Below are 14,861 nucleotides of genomic sequence, written 5' to 3'. Positions count from 1 at the left end.
AAGCACTATACCAAATGAAAATTACATTATTTTTGTATTGAATTTCCAATGAGTTTCTTTTATATTTTACAAATTTACTTTATTTATAAAATATTAATGAAGAAAGGTATTTTTTCGAGAAAAATTGAAAATGTAAAATTTAATTTGAAAATTATGTGTGTTTTTCCCCCTGTTTAGGTACAAGCTACGAGCCACCACTAACTAACGTATTTACTATGCAGTGGTTTTTGACCTTATTCTCAAATTGTTTGCCAAAATCGACCGTGTTAAGGGTCTGGGATTTGATTTTCTTGGAGGGTAACGAAGTGCTACTGCGAACGGCGTTGTCCATTTGGGGTGGCTTAGCTGAGTATGTATATCGAACTTGGACAAATAAAATAAGGGAGTATAACCTTAGGTCAACTTTCCGTCAATACTTGTGACGCGACAGTCTAGAACGTAATAGACTTCGAGCTAAGGAAATATAGCGCCATCTGCCTTAATATTCCTCAACTAAAAATGCGAAAAAATAGCAGACGACTTTTGAATATCACTGTTTTTGGTTGAAACCTAGACTACGTACCCTAGATTGGAAATGCGGCGAGATTCCTGCGGGCTCCAGTCTAACCACGCGATTCCCTAGTTGCGGGGGGCAATGTATAGCGTGAGGGTAAAAAGTCTGAAAAATTCAGTTCGGTTCAGTTTTAAATCTCGTATCCGAGGTCGGTGCTGGCGCCTGGCAGTCTAAACAAAAAAAAATCGGGACTGGAGGACGAGGCCCGAGGTTTCGACCAAGTTTTATTTGAAGCGTAAATTTTCTTTATTTTACTGATTGGAATTTTATTTTACCAAGAGTTGTAAGAACTATCACAAATCATCTTTAATCATAAGTTGGGTTAAATTGAAATTGTAGCGAAGTTTATTAATACGATGGTGCCTTCAATTGTAAATATGGACAAGTAATGGAATGCTTCATTTGTCATCATTTTTATTTGATTTGTCTTAATTAGAGATCGGCGTTTGAATAAGATAGTATCCAATTATTTATTTTTATTCATAACCGCAAATTATCCAAAAAATATACGAAATGTTAAATCGTTGTTTATTCGTATAAAATGTTCATAAAAAACAGTTAACCAAATTCGTTCCGCCGACCTCTAGCCTTAATTTTTTTCTAAGTAAAGCTGTTTAAAAATAATAAAAATATAGAAAAACATTTGAAATTAAGCATTTAAAACTTATTTTTACATAAGGTAAATCAGGAGATATTAATTTTGAAGCGTTTTTTAAAGTTTAGCCCGAGGCCCGAACGAGGTCTAGATACCGAAGCAGACGAACCCACTGAAACTTTTCAGACTAAACTTCCACCCCCACCTCTCCCACTAGGGAATCGCAAGAGACAACGCATTTCGCGTACGTTTCTACCCCCTGTTGAAACTTTCAGCTGTTGTCGAGTGAAAATTTTGAACGAGCAGACAGCTTTCATATATTCAATTTGAAACTCGGCCGGTAAGCGGTGATACTTGTTACCAAAATTTATAGTACGCACGAAGCCTATAGAACAGTTGGTTTAAGTGCAACACTAGTGGAACAAATAGTATTCACTAAATAGACATAATTATCCCAACGCTAATTATTTTTATGATTAGTTCTTCGATTTTAACTTTCCATCAAAACTTAACGAGGTTAACGGTAATAGTGAGTGTAGGGAGCTGTTGGTTCACGTGGCATCAAGGGCTTGCTACCACCACCCTACGCATTGTAACCCTGCCAATTGAATCAAAGTTAATATAAACCTCGTACCCTAGATTCGAAATAACTACCCACTTCCTGTTGGAACTCCGAAAAATTAGTTCCATAGTTACCATTTTAAACCAACTATAAATAAAACCAAGGCCAACTTTGATGACGCGCTGCTCGCGCAACAGCGCGTCATCAAAGCTGGCTGTGATACGACAATACAGCGACCGATGATTTTTCGGTGGTCACGTGCCCGAAGTGGGTAAACGCTTCGTTTCAAAACCGTCATTCAGAAAGCTCTCCGAATTCGAATCTAGGGTACGGAGATCTATTTTATCTTTGCTTGAATCAAAGCCATTAAACGTCGCTATAGTTGACTTGGACCTAAGGTGTTGCCTTGGCTATTAGCCTAGCTGATTTTTATTATTAAATTCCAAATACTAGGTGTATAGTAATATAGTTGGATTTTCTACTAGTTTCTAGACTGTCGCAAAGCTCTGTTCTCGAAATTGCGTCGAAACTTTTCCACGCAAATACAAAGCTCTTGCGTAAAAACGTAGGATGACTAACTAAAGATATAAGGTCTAAACTAGTTAACTTTACATTGCTCGTGACGTGTGTAATATTTGAGTGGAAATATTTCCAGTATCGGACACCGTGGCGCTTCAACACTAAACGTATAGCTACGGATCACAATTTCATTCGCTGCTGATTAAGTTACCTTGTTTCTTTTTTTTTAATAAAATTAGAGAATTGATGGCTAGGCTTAGCTTTTCACGGTGTTTTGGTTAATTTAAGTCTAGGTTAGATTAGGATAGGTTAAGGTTAGGTGAGGCTAAAGGTTGGTTAGGCTAAGGTTAGGTTAAAGGTAGGTTAGGTTAGGTTAGGCTAAAGGTAGATTAAGTTAAGGTTAGCTTAGGCTAAATGTAGGTTAAGTTAAAAATATGTGAGGTTAAAGGTAGGCTAGGTTGTGTTTAGGCTAGCCTAAACATCCATATTTATGGTGGATCAAAGATTTTCCAGATTTCTGGCACCAGGTTTAACAGGAGCTAGGAGTGATTGACGCCATTTGAAAAGAAGTCTTGACGTGGGGATTTTTCGATTTAATTCCTGCATCTTTTAAGGTTAAGATTAGGTTAAATACTAAGTTATTTTGGTTTAAAAATTACTATGGGTTGCGAGATAGTTTCTGACTAACGAAAATGGAGAACCGATGCTACGTGTAGTCACGCGTTCTAAAAGAAGCAGCCGCGATATCTAAATACGGGTCCAGACCATCCCGTATTTTGTTTGTCCAAGATTCAAGAAGATCTTGAAATGTCTCTAATTACAACGAATGTATATCTTGACAGTCGGGTTCTAACGGTGGAGAGTGCTGACGAGTTTTATAGCATTATGGGTGTCCTAACGCGAGAGATGTTGGAGTTCGGGATTATGGATGCAAACGACCTTGTCAAGACAATCTGTAGCATGACGCCCTTGTCGCCGGCTGAGCTGAACGACATGCGAGACAAATACGCCTACAACATCCGACCTCTGACGTCACCCTTCAGCTCCTTCAAGAAAAATCTCAAACTCTTGTACAGTGACGACGAGGACGAATGCGACGACGATAATCTGGCCATGGCAACGTGGTGCCTCTCTAATACCATGCAATTGCCCAAATCCAAAGGTGATAATTATAATCATCATATAGGCTAATACCCAAGGCACCACCATAGGCCCAAATCATCTAGCGACTTTTAATGCCAATTGCCCAAATCCAAAGGTGATAATCATAATCATCAGCTAGGCTAATACCCAAGGCACCACCATAGGCCCAAATCATCTAGCGACGTTTAATTCCAATTGCCCAAATCCAAAGGTGATAATCATAATCATCAGCTAGGCTAATACCCAAGGCACCACCATAGGCCCAAATCATCTAGCGACTTTTAATGCCAATTGCCCAAATCCAAAGGTGATAATCATAATCATCAGCTAGGCTAATACCCAAAGCACCACCATAGGCCCAAATCATCTAGCGACTTTTAATGCCAATTGCCCAAATCCAAAGGTGATAATCATAATCATCAGCTAGGCTAATACCCAAAGCACCACCATAGGCCCAAATCATCTAGCGACTCTTAATGCCAATTGCCCAAATCCAAAGGTGAAAATCATTATCATCAGCTAGGCAAGGCACCACCTTAGGCCCAAATCATCTAGCGACTTTTAATGCCAATAGCCCAAATCCAAAGGTAACAATCATAATCATCAGCTAGGCTAATACCCAAGGCACCACCTTAGGCCCAAATCATCTAGCGACTTTTAATGCCAATTGCCCAAATCCAAAGGTGAAAATCATAATCATCAGCTAGGCAAGGCACCACCTTAGGCCCAAATCATCTAGCGACTTTTAATGCCAATTGCCCAAATCCAAAGGTGATAATCATAATCATCAGCTAGGCTAATACCCAAGGCACCACCTTAGGCCCAAATCATCTAGCGACTTTTAATGCCAATTGCCCAAATACAAAGGTGATAATCATAATCATCAGCTAGGCTAATACCCAAGGCACCACCTTAGGCCCAAATCATCTAACGACTCTTAATGCCAATAGCCCAAATCCAAAGGTAACAATCATAATCATCAGCTAGGCTAATACCCAAGGCACCACCATAGGCCCAAATCATATAGCGACTTTTAATGCCAATTGCCCAAATCCAAAGGTGAAAATCATAATCATCAGCTAGGCAAGGCACCACCTTAGGCCCAAATCATCTAGCGACTTTTAATGCCAATAGCCCAAATCCAAAGGTAACAATCATAATCATCAGCTAGGCTAATACCCAAGGCACCACCATAGGCCCAAATCATATAGTGACTTTTAATGCCAATTGCCCAAATCCAAAGGTGAAAATCATAATCATCAGCTAGGCAAGGCACCACCTTAGGTCACAGTCATCTAACGACTTTTATTGCCTTTAACTTCTGTTAACCATTCTTTTCGCGATAGCGTGGGTTCAAGATAGGAGCAAGCAGAGACATAGCAATGGGAACTTCCTTACCACCTTTTTCCAGAATAAGCAAGTTCCAATAATATCTGACACATGCGCCGCTAGACGAAAAAGCAGACGAGGATGGTATTTAGGCGTCTGTGTCAGCTTAGGCTTCCCTTTGTTGTGTCAAGTACCATCCTAATAGTAATCAGCTAAGTTAATACTGAAGGAAACACACAGACCTAAGTCAACTAGTGACTTTTGAATCCAATTACCTGTGGCCGGTTAAATTGCGTAGGAGGGTGGTGGAAAGCCCTTTATTCCACACTCACTATTACTGTTAACCTCAGCAAGTTTTTATGGAAAGAGAAAACCTAATAGTTCAGGGGAAAAACTTTCTAACTAGCGGGGAGATAACTTGCAAACTCAACGCAAGGAGTGGTTCCAAGTGAGAGTGCTAACGACATCGCCACTTGACATTTAATTAATTTTAAAGCTTATAGATGGCGATGCGGTTATGGAAAATCCCTTATTGACGAAAAGTTTGCTCCACAGAAACAAAACAAATCGGTTACATATTTTTACGATGATGTATCGCGTCGGCATACGGTTATCCGATAGACACAGTTAACTTATTATAGTGTTGTTGGTGTCTAAGACCTTTTGCCTACACCATTTGGGTTCCATAAAAAACGATTTATTACATTGTTGTTGGTGTCTAAGGCCATGCGCCGACACCATTTGGTTCTCTCAAGGAAAAAGGCCTATGACATTGTTGTTGGTGTCTAAGGCCATGTGCCGACACCATTTGGGTTCCCTCAATAAAACAGGCTTATGACATTGTTGTTGGTGTCTAAGGCCATGCACCGACACCATTTGGTTCTCTCAAGGAAAAAGGCTTATTATATTGTTGTTGGTGTCTAAGGCCTTAACTCAAAAAAAATATTATAAGGATAAACTCTGGATGGCAGTAATGTATTTATTTTGTTAATATTTTTAATCCACAGGAGGACCGATGGGTTTCGGGGATATAAGTCCAGGAGCGGTGAGTCATGGTTTCGGTGGGAATCACCCGACACCATCCACCAATAACATAGACGCCGAAAGAATGTCACTAGATATTTCTGCCTTAAAAAAGCAGTATGCAAAACTACGAGAACGGCAAAAGCAGGCTCATGTCATTCTCACAGGTAAAAATATGGCTTCGGATAATCGACCCCTACAACCTCTACATAGGGGCTAATCACTGTACAACCTGAAGCTTTAACTCTACTAAAGTAATTATAGTTTTAGCATTCCCAAAGGCTGTACTCATTTTCATAAGCCAATAATCAGTGAACAGATTTTTACGAAGAGGTTAGCCCCTCGACCCCGAGACGAATTCGCAAAAGTGGCGTAGGGAAAACTACGTGGCAGAACCTGCTCAAACTGTACCGTAACACTGAAGCTAGTACCTTTGGCGTTGTTTGAATTAGATCATGCCACATTTTCCTCCTATAGCCAGTCAAATTTGAGCTGATTCTGCAACGAAAGATAATACAGGGTGTCCACTAAAATATGGACCAGGGTGAATATCTCCAAAACAGTTTTAGGTACGAATTTCGATGACCTTGAACCATGTTTTCAATGTCATGCAAAAACTATCTCGAGAACCGTAAGTGTTAGAAAGTTGGTTCCAATTAAAAATTGTTCCCCGTCACGTTTTAGGTCCAAATAGCGTAGACGCAATCACATTCGACTAATAGGAAGTCGATTTACCAAAACGACAAAGGTTGTAAAAGCGCTAATAACTCCAAAACAAGTCGTGTTACATGGTCGAAATTTGATAGACAATCTCATCATGGTGGGCGATTTTAATATTCGGAAATTGTATGAGCTTGAACCGTGTCTTCAAGGTCATACTAAAATTATCTCGAGAACCATTAGGTTAAGAGGAAAATGCCAATAAGAAAGTTAATGGTAATGTGACGAAGAGCAACTTTCCTATTGGAATCTTTGCTCTAAACCTAATAGTTCTCAAGATACTTTTAATATGACCTTGAAGACGTGGTTCAAGGTCATACAATTTTCCAAATATTAAAATCTCCTTTCTTTCAATAGTCACGTATCTCGACTTACTTGACTTTGGCTCTCAGGTAGCGTGTATAGAACTGGGTACCCTAGATTCGAATTCAGAGAGCTTTCCGATTGACGGTTTTGTAACGATGCGACTAATCTTACACTTGACCTCCAAAAAATTGGTCTCCAACGGTTGTTATAGGGCGCTATCTATAGTTGATTACCATGGTAACTATGGATCTAATTCTTTCGGAGTTTCGACCGGAAGAGGGTAAATGCTATTGACAACTCGTGAGGCCGTGATCTCGAATTTAGGGTACGAGGTCTATTAGGTGCTTGCCCGTAGACTTGTAGCTAAGCGGCTTTAATGGTTAATAGGGTGATTGGTTTCATCTATCATATAGAGTAGTTGAAGGGATGGGAAAGCAATAAAAATTAGCACCATGTCAACAAAACAAGCCACACCTACGAGCCTGCTACCACACAGTTTTCGCCACTCTTGATGCCCTTTAACTAATTAATTGAATCTCACCCGACCTTTTACAGGTGCCTTTGCCAACAACAAATTTTCAAGACAGAGATTACCCGTAGCAGTTAATCACCTATTAGTGGGCAAAAAACCTTTAGTTAGAAAGAACAAACCGACCTCGAAAATAACCTTCGAATTCAAAACGCCATCGAAAAGTCCTTACGAAAACACGACCACCATTCCAAGTAGTCAACGCCAAACAGTGACTGAAACGTGTAAAAAACCGACAGTACAAATCACCAGAGATAGCGGGAAGACCCTGTCGTGGGCTGAAGTCAAGAAAGAACGACAGAAACTGAAGGACCAGACTGTCAACAACAACGAAGAGCAGCGAGATGGCCACGAAGAGGCGTTACCAACAAGGGACCTTTCCGAGAGTTCCAGTTGCAGCAGTAGCTCCACCGAGCTCTGCGACAACGTGGATTTGGACGACGACGACGACGATGACGAGAACATAAGCACGCTCGGGGACCTGTCCCCGGATGTGGGTGGCAAGAAATACACGTCCTACTTGGAAGAACCCCTCGGCATGAAAGCCTCAAGTTCCTACGAAGCTGACGATGATAGCGTCTCCGTTGATTCGAGCACTTTGATAGCCTCGGCGTCGGAAAGTACTATACTCAATATCCCCAGTCCCGGTAGCACCAGCACTTTGGGAGACGACCAACTGGTGTCGGGCAGCAATAGTATTCGATTCGAGGACACGATCGATCTCAGTAGTTACCTCAGTAGCTATCGCCGATCTCAAGACATCTCTCCGCTTTCGAAATCGCCGGAGAACGAATCGGCGTCCAAGAGTTACTTAACTAGCTACGGACTTGGAGGGGACGTTTCCCCGTTGGAGAAGAGTACCCCCGATGACGACGATGAACCTTTGTACGACAAGGAGAGTTACTTGGAAAAATACCGCCATTTTCAGGAAACTTATTCGTTCTCGAAATCGCCGGAAGACGAGGAAGACAAAAAGGATAGTCCTGACTATCTATCGAAATTCAGACTATCACTGGACGCTTCCCCTGGAACCGAAACACCCGGTTCCGAGGACAAACCAACAGTGTCGAGTTACTTAACCAAATTAATCTCGGACGAATCATCGGAGAACAAATCACCGAATACGGACTGGAGCGACAAGTACGGATTCTCTAGCTACCTTGCCAAATATAAATTTTCGAGTACCAGTCCCGACGAAACTGCAGCTACTACTACTACTACTAATACAACCGAAAAATCACCGGAATCAGACACGAATATCGGTACTACGCGTATAGACTTGATGGCCAAGTACGGACTATCTGACTTCAAACGCTTCGATGCAAAATCACCCGATAGCCAAGACGCACTCGACACTGCTTCGTACCTCAGTAGATATAGTTTACGAGATGATACCAGTATCTTCACCACGAACGAAGAATGCAAAGACACTACCGTCACTAGTTTGATAGAAAAATACGCCACCAATCGCGACGAATCTAACGAAACCGACGACTTGGAAGAATCGCCTACACTACCCACCACCAATATGGAAAAATTCGATTTGTCGAGTTACTTAACCAGTTACTCCACATCCAAAAAATATTCCGATAATTCGGACTCTCCCGAAGAGGACGTCATTACGGGTAAAGGTCGAGCTACGATCACGAGCGGTGATAATACAAATTCCAAAGACAGTTCCCCGAAGTCCCCGGATAACAATTCTAGTCCGTACGATTCTAGTTCCGATCCACCCCTGAGCAGTCCAGATCTGACGAGTCCCGAAGTTGACGACTCGACGACGTATTCGGGAAGTAAAGCGGGCTCGAACTACTCGGGTCGCGTTAAGGAAGATATGATCGACAAAAATGTCTCGTCCAACGGTAGCACCTCCCATTCCTTTAACCCATTCCCGACGGTGAAGAAAATTGGCTACATAGCCAACGCTACTGCCAAATTGGGGTTGTACGCCGATAAAGAGTTTGGTCTGAAGGAAAACACCACCGCGAGAAGTAATTCCTTCAAACCCAAGTTTCAGTTACCCAAAACGCTAAAATGAAATTATAACCGATAACCGATAACCATTAACGGATAACCCATAACCGGTAACTGATAAACGATAACGGGTAACCGATAACGGATAACCCATAACCGGTAATGGGTAACCGATAACCGGTAACGGGTAACCCGATAACGGATAACCCATAACCGGTAACGGGTAACCAATAACGGGTAACCGATAACGGATAACTCATAACCGGTAACTGATAAACGATAACGGGTAACCGATAACGGATAACCCATAACCGGTAATGGGTAACCGATAACCAGTAACGGGTAACCCGATAACGGATAACCCATAACCGGTAACGGGTAACCAATAACGGGTAACCGATAACGGATAACCCATAACCGGTAACGGGTAACCGATAACGGATAACCCATAACCGATAAAGGGTAACCGATAACGGATAACCGATAACCGATAACCCATAACTGGTAACGGGTAACCGATAACCGGTAACGGGTAACCGATAACGGATAACCGGTAACGGGTAACCGATAACGGGTAACCGATAACGGATAACCCATAACCGATAAAGGGTAACCGATAACGGATAACCGATAACCGATAACCCATAACTGGTAACGGGTAACCGATAACCGGTAACGGGTAACCGATAACGGATAACCGGTAACGGGTAACCGATAACAGATAACCAATAACGTAATAAAGGATCCTTTCCCGCCCAAAAAAATTCGTAGGAAAATAAAGTATACATCTAGTCAAAAACTGGTTCATTTTCGATGTAGATTAACTCCCCACTTTCGGATATCATATATTCCTATTCATATGAGTGTGCTGGTTCATTTTTGTTTCAGTTCCTTTTTAAAAAAATCTTATATACATTCCATAAACAATGTGATAATTTTAAACTCTTCATTCGAAGTAATAAGTGTGACTTCCAAATGTATAAATAAAAAGTTCGTAATATATAGTGAGGAACATGTATTCTTTTACGAATAAATTTAATGTATGTATTGTATTCGGAATGGTTATTTTTTTCCGTGACACAGAATGCGTTTCATATTAAATTACTTATTTCATTCCACCCGTAGCTGGTTACTTTTCGCTTGTTCCGGGATTTAGGAGTAGGTAAGAACTTAGAAGAGTAACGCTGTGGCGTCATTTTACTCCGATTCTGTAGTGGCGAATAGCTCGAGTCGGAGTAAAAACTTTTTTTTCCTAAATGCCTGCCTATGCCGTTTTTAGCAGATAATTTTTGGCTAGCAGATGACAATCCTTTACAGAAGGAGTAAAAAGAGTAGCCATAAAATCCTGGAACAGACGATTAGTGGTGTAGTCGGGACAGAGCGGGGCAGGGCGTCGCCCCGGTGCTTTTTTCAAAGGCAGGGCCCCGCCCCGCCTTGGTTTTTCCATTTTGCCAGGGCGCGCCTTGCCTCTATTTTGTATATCATTTTCCTGGAATAAAGGGTGTGTGAATTTATGATAAATTTTGCCCGCAGAAAAATACCATAACAATTTAAAATCGTTACCTAGGAACAGCCATCTTCGATCACGCTAAAAATCGAAGTTGGACGTACTCAGGTAGCGCCCCGGTTCTTTTTATTTTAGGACTACACCACTGAAATGAATAGTTTATAGTATAGAGAAATTCTCAGCCCCGGAACAGGCGAATAGTTCGTTTTAGGGTTAAAAGAGTACATTTTTAGTCCCAGAACAGATCTATGAAAAGTATTCACCTACTATTTGCTACAGCTAAACCTTAGTAAGTTTATTCCATTGAGTGGGGAATATAAATCTAGAGATCCAATCAAATCTGCTCCCCACGAAACAAGTGTTTGGAAATTACGAATGTGTCGTCTCCTCTAAAATGACGAGAAAACGTTATCATATGACCCGTGGCGCCATCCATTATTTTTGAAAAAAAATCTTTTTGCCGGTAAACGCGTCTTATTTGAACGAACCATTGAGAGATAGACGGCGCCACGGGTAGAATGATAAAGTTTTCTCGTCATTTGGGAACAGCCGGCAGTATTCTTATTTTTAAAAACTTGTTTCGCGAAATACTGAAATCCGACGTTTTGATTGGACCTCTAGATCATTGGTTCCGCGGAAGGATCACAGGGGTTCCGAGAATTAGCAGCGCGGCCATCTTTGTTTGTGTTAAGAGTCTTTTAAGATAAGTAAAAAAATTAGTTGGGGTTCCACCAGAATTAGGTGCATAATTTAGGGTTCCATAGAAAAATAAAATTGGGAACCGCTGCTCTAGATTAATATTCCCAACTCAAGGGTTTATTCTCATGATTTCCTGTATGCTTAATCATTAAAGTGGGTGTGAACTTTCCTTTAAAGGGATTTTATGGTCTAGTTTTTCTGTCGACCCGAAATGGTTACATTTTAGACCGCCCCCTAATTTTTGTACCTGCGTAGATAATAAATTATATAAAGTTAGTGGGGTCTTCCTTATCTAAAACGTTTGAAGTCTTATTGTGTAAGACGTAAACTGTCTTTAGTTGATGGATAATTTAATTGCTAATCTATTTCTTAGCAATCCTAAATGATTTTCAGTTTAGAAAATCTCCTATTGATTGTGTAACGAATAATTCGTTTAGCCAAATCATTGATCCTTCCAACAAAAATTGTGGCCTTTTCTCTCAATAAAATTGTCTAATTTAGTATTTTCATCAGCGACCTTTGACCCTGAGATCTTGCCATCTTGGCGGCTCTAGACAAAAGTAAATGATACGAAAACCAGTTCTGCAAACAGAGAAAAAACCGTGATTATTAAGTTATTCTTGTCAATGTTACGGCTAGGAAGGGTCCCTTATTAAATAGACTTAGAATTCGTGTCTTTACGAAACACCATGAAACATAATCGTTGGTAAAATACACCAAGAAAAGGCTCTAAGTGTGAAGCGATTGTGTGAAAACTGAGAAGGGAAACGTGATTTTCGACCCAGGACATGAATTCTAATATCGTTTTCCATTTGATTGCCCGTGATTCACTCCGAATCTGTCTCTGACGTCATAGATCTCGCCCCAATCGACTAGAGTAAAACCGCAAATTGTGTTTGTAAGCAGTGACGGATCATGTTCCCACTATTAGCATCTATCCTCCAGGCATAATCACCCGTGGGTAGGCTCTTCCCTCAGACGTCTGATGCGCATCACAAAGCGTAGGTACAACCGCTCCCGGAAGTACGCTTCTGCTGCCAATGTACAAGCCTTCAGTCGGCATCGTGCTATGGTCAAATTTGCAGTCCGAGCTGCGCGAGCGGCGCACCCATCATGATGATAAAGTAGCGTCGGATATCTCAACCCACAGGAAAAAGTTCTACCAGCTAGTCTCCAAGAAGGCGAAGTCAGCGGGAATTCCCGATCTCTCCAGCTCTGGAATGACGTTCACCACAGCAGTAGACAAAGCCAATCTCCTGGCGTCCACCTTCCGGCGTATGATGTAGCCGTAGTTCCATTCTTGGCGCCTCTTGCACCGGACATCATATTCTCAGTCAAAGGAATTCACCAACCGCATAAAGCCCCTGGCCCTGACGGCATCCAGTCAAATGTATTGCGCCAGTGCGCCGATGCATTAGAGGCTCCGCTTACGACCATCTTCCAGCTGTCTTTTGACGCCGGTGCTATTTCGTGTGATTGGAGTCGGGCTAACGTCACGCCGATACCCAAGGTTGGAGATAAATCCAATCCTTCTGAGTACCGCCCAATTGCTCTCCTGTCCCAAGTTCTGAAAGCCGATGAGCATGTCTGTGCGTCTGCCATTTCTACGCATCTCATCCAGCATAATCTGATGAACCCGTTCCAGCACGGCTTCAGAAGTGGCTTCAGCACCGAAACCCAGCTCCTTTGCTGTGTCGAGGATTGGACATCTGGCCTTGAGCAGGCTGGCCGTGTTACCTTCCTTGACTTCCGCAAAGCATTTGATTCGGTCCCCCACGAGCTTCTCAAGGTCAAGCTCCACTCTTATGGGGTCCGGGGTCGCACGCTAAACTGGCTCTCTGCTTACCTTGAAAATAGGGAGTTTCGGGTTGTTCTGCGCGGTGCCACTTCCAATTGGCTCCCAGCATTGTCTGGAGTCCCACAGGGCTCGGTCCTGGGACCTCTCCTCTTCAGAATCTACATCAATGACATTGGAGACAACGTCGTCTCTAAGATGTATGTCTTTGCGGATGATGTAGCCCTTTCCAGGACGATCTTCTCGTCACAGGACTGTAACATTCTACAATCTGACCTAGATACTATTACCGAGTGGAGTGACCAGTGGCTTCTCCCGCTTAACACTGCCACATGCTCTGTCCATTCCCTTCGCAGGGTGGGACAGCTAGCGCATGACGCAAAATATACTCTTCTAGATGTCGACCTCCGTTTGGTCACATCCCAAAAGTATCTTGGGGTGACCCTCACTGATACCCTCGAGTGGACTACGCACATCACCCGGGTCGTCACACAGGCTGCGAGAGCGTTTGGGTTCATTCGGCGTCACCTTTCCCACTGCTCTTTTTCCACGAGGTCACTCGGTGTCAAAACCTATGTATTCCCGAATCTGGAATACTGCTCAGATGTTTGGTCTCCTTCGACAACGAGTGGAGTCCATGCAATAGAAAAAATCCAGCGCCGTGCCCTCCGCTTCGCTGCCAGTGTTGGCTTCGCGTGGAGTACCTCCATGACGAGGGTTTTTTTATAACTATAAATGGAACACCCTGACTGCGCCGCCGTCTGAAGAGGCTTGTCATTGTCAACAGTGTCGTGCATCGCGCTTCTGGTGCCCTTGCTCCACTTTCGACGGTCATTTCCGGTTGGCATCGCCTCCCCCGAGGGAATCGTTTAGCCTCCATGGTCCTCCCGGGTTTCCGTCTCACCGTTCGGAAACATTCGTTTCTCCCCTCCTCCGTCCAGGAGTGGAATTCCCTCCTGAAGGACATTCCAAGTCGCGTGCAATTCCGGAAAGCACTTTCCTCGTTCATGGACCTGTACGAGTAATGCTTCCCTTTCTCCCACGTGATGGGTTTTTAACCCTTTGTTGAGCAACAACCAAACTCAAAAACTCGTGATTATATTGATTAAATAATGATTATATAGATTAAATCATGATTATATAGATTAAATCGTGATTAAAATGATTTAACAGGGTGGCCACAAAATTTTCAGATTCAAATTCCCTGTTTTCCCTGACCATTTTAAGAGATTTTCCCTGACTTATTAAGGGCAAAATTTTTCTTTTATATTTTACTTTTATCAGAAGTTAACAAATTTTGATGGACTTATATTTCAGTAAAAAGGTTACCTTCAAAAAGTGCCCAGATAAAATTAAATTCCCTGACTTTTCCCTGAATCTTTACAAATTCTTAAAATTCCCTGACTTTTTAGGCCCATTTTTAAATTCCCTGACTTTTCCCTGATTCCCTGTTTTCCGCGCAAAATTTCAAATTCGAGGTCAAAATGTAACTTCATAAGGAAAACGCCTCCAACATGGTGAGTATAGCAGTCTGAAAACTTCGGTTCATTTACTTTTGGTTAAATATTATAATTATTTGTGAATACATTTTGTATAATCACTATGTT

At 42.0% G+C, this 14,861-nt stretch overlaps 1 protein-coding gene across 4 annotated transcripts in view; it reads left to right on the top strand.

Annotated features, from left to right (window-relative positions):
- LOC149961158 (uncharacterized) overlaps positions 1 to 10,260 on the top strand; it is a 32,268-nt gene extending 22,008 nt beyond the window's left edge. For 3 of the 4 annotated variants that reach the window (XM_090175249.1, XM_090175235.1, XM_090175244.1), the window contains 4 exons: positions 178 to 349; positions 3,072 to 3,392; positions 5,707 to 5,891; positions 7,306 to 10,260. In XM_090175249.1, coding sequence (XP_090031375.1) covers positions 178 to 349; positions 3,072 to 3,392; positions 5,707 to 5,891; positions 7,306 to 9,317 — 2,690 coding nt within the window. In that variant the 3' untranslated portion in view covers positions 9,318 to 10,260. The remainder of the gene's footprint in view (positions 1 to 177; positions 350 to 3,071; positions 3,393 to 5,706; positions 5,892 to 7,305) is intronic. The other variant, XM_090175226.1, reaches the window with a different exon arrangement.
- Positions 10,261 to 14,861: the final 4,601 nt, after the last annotated feature.

This window comes from Leiobunum rupestre, chromosome 1 (assembly GCF_980474605.1).
Source record: "Leiobunum rupestre chromosome 1, qqLeiRupe1.1.hap1, whole genome shotgun sequence".
Taxonomy (NCBI): Eukaryota; Metazoa; Arthropoda; class Arachnida; order Opiliones; family Sclerosomatidae; genus Leiobunum; species Leiobunum rupestre.
This window is presented reverse-complemented; position numbering and strand designations above follow the sequence as displayed.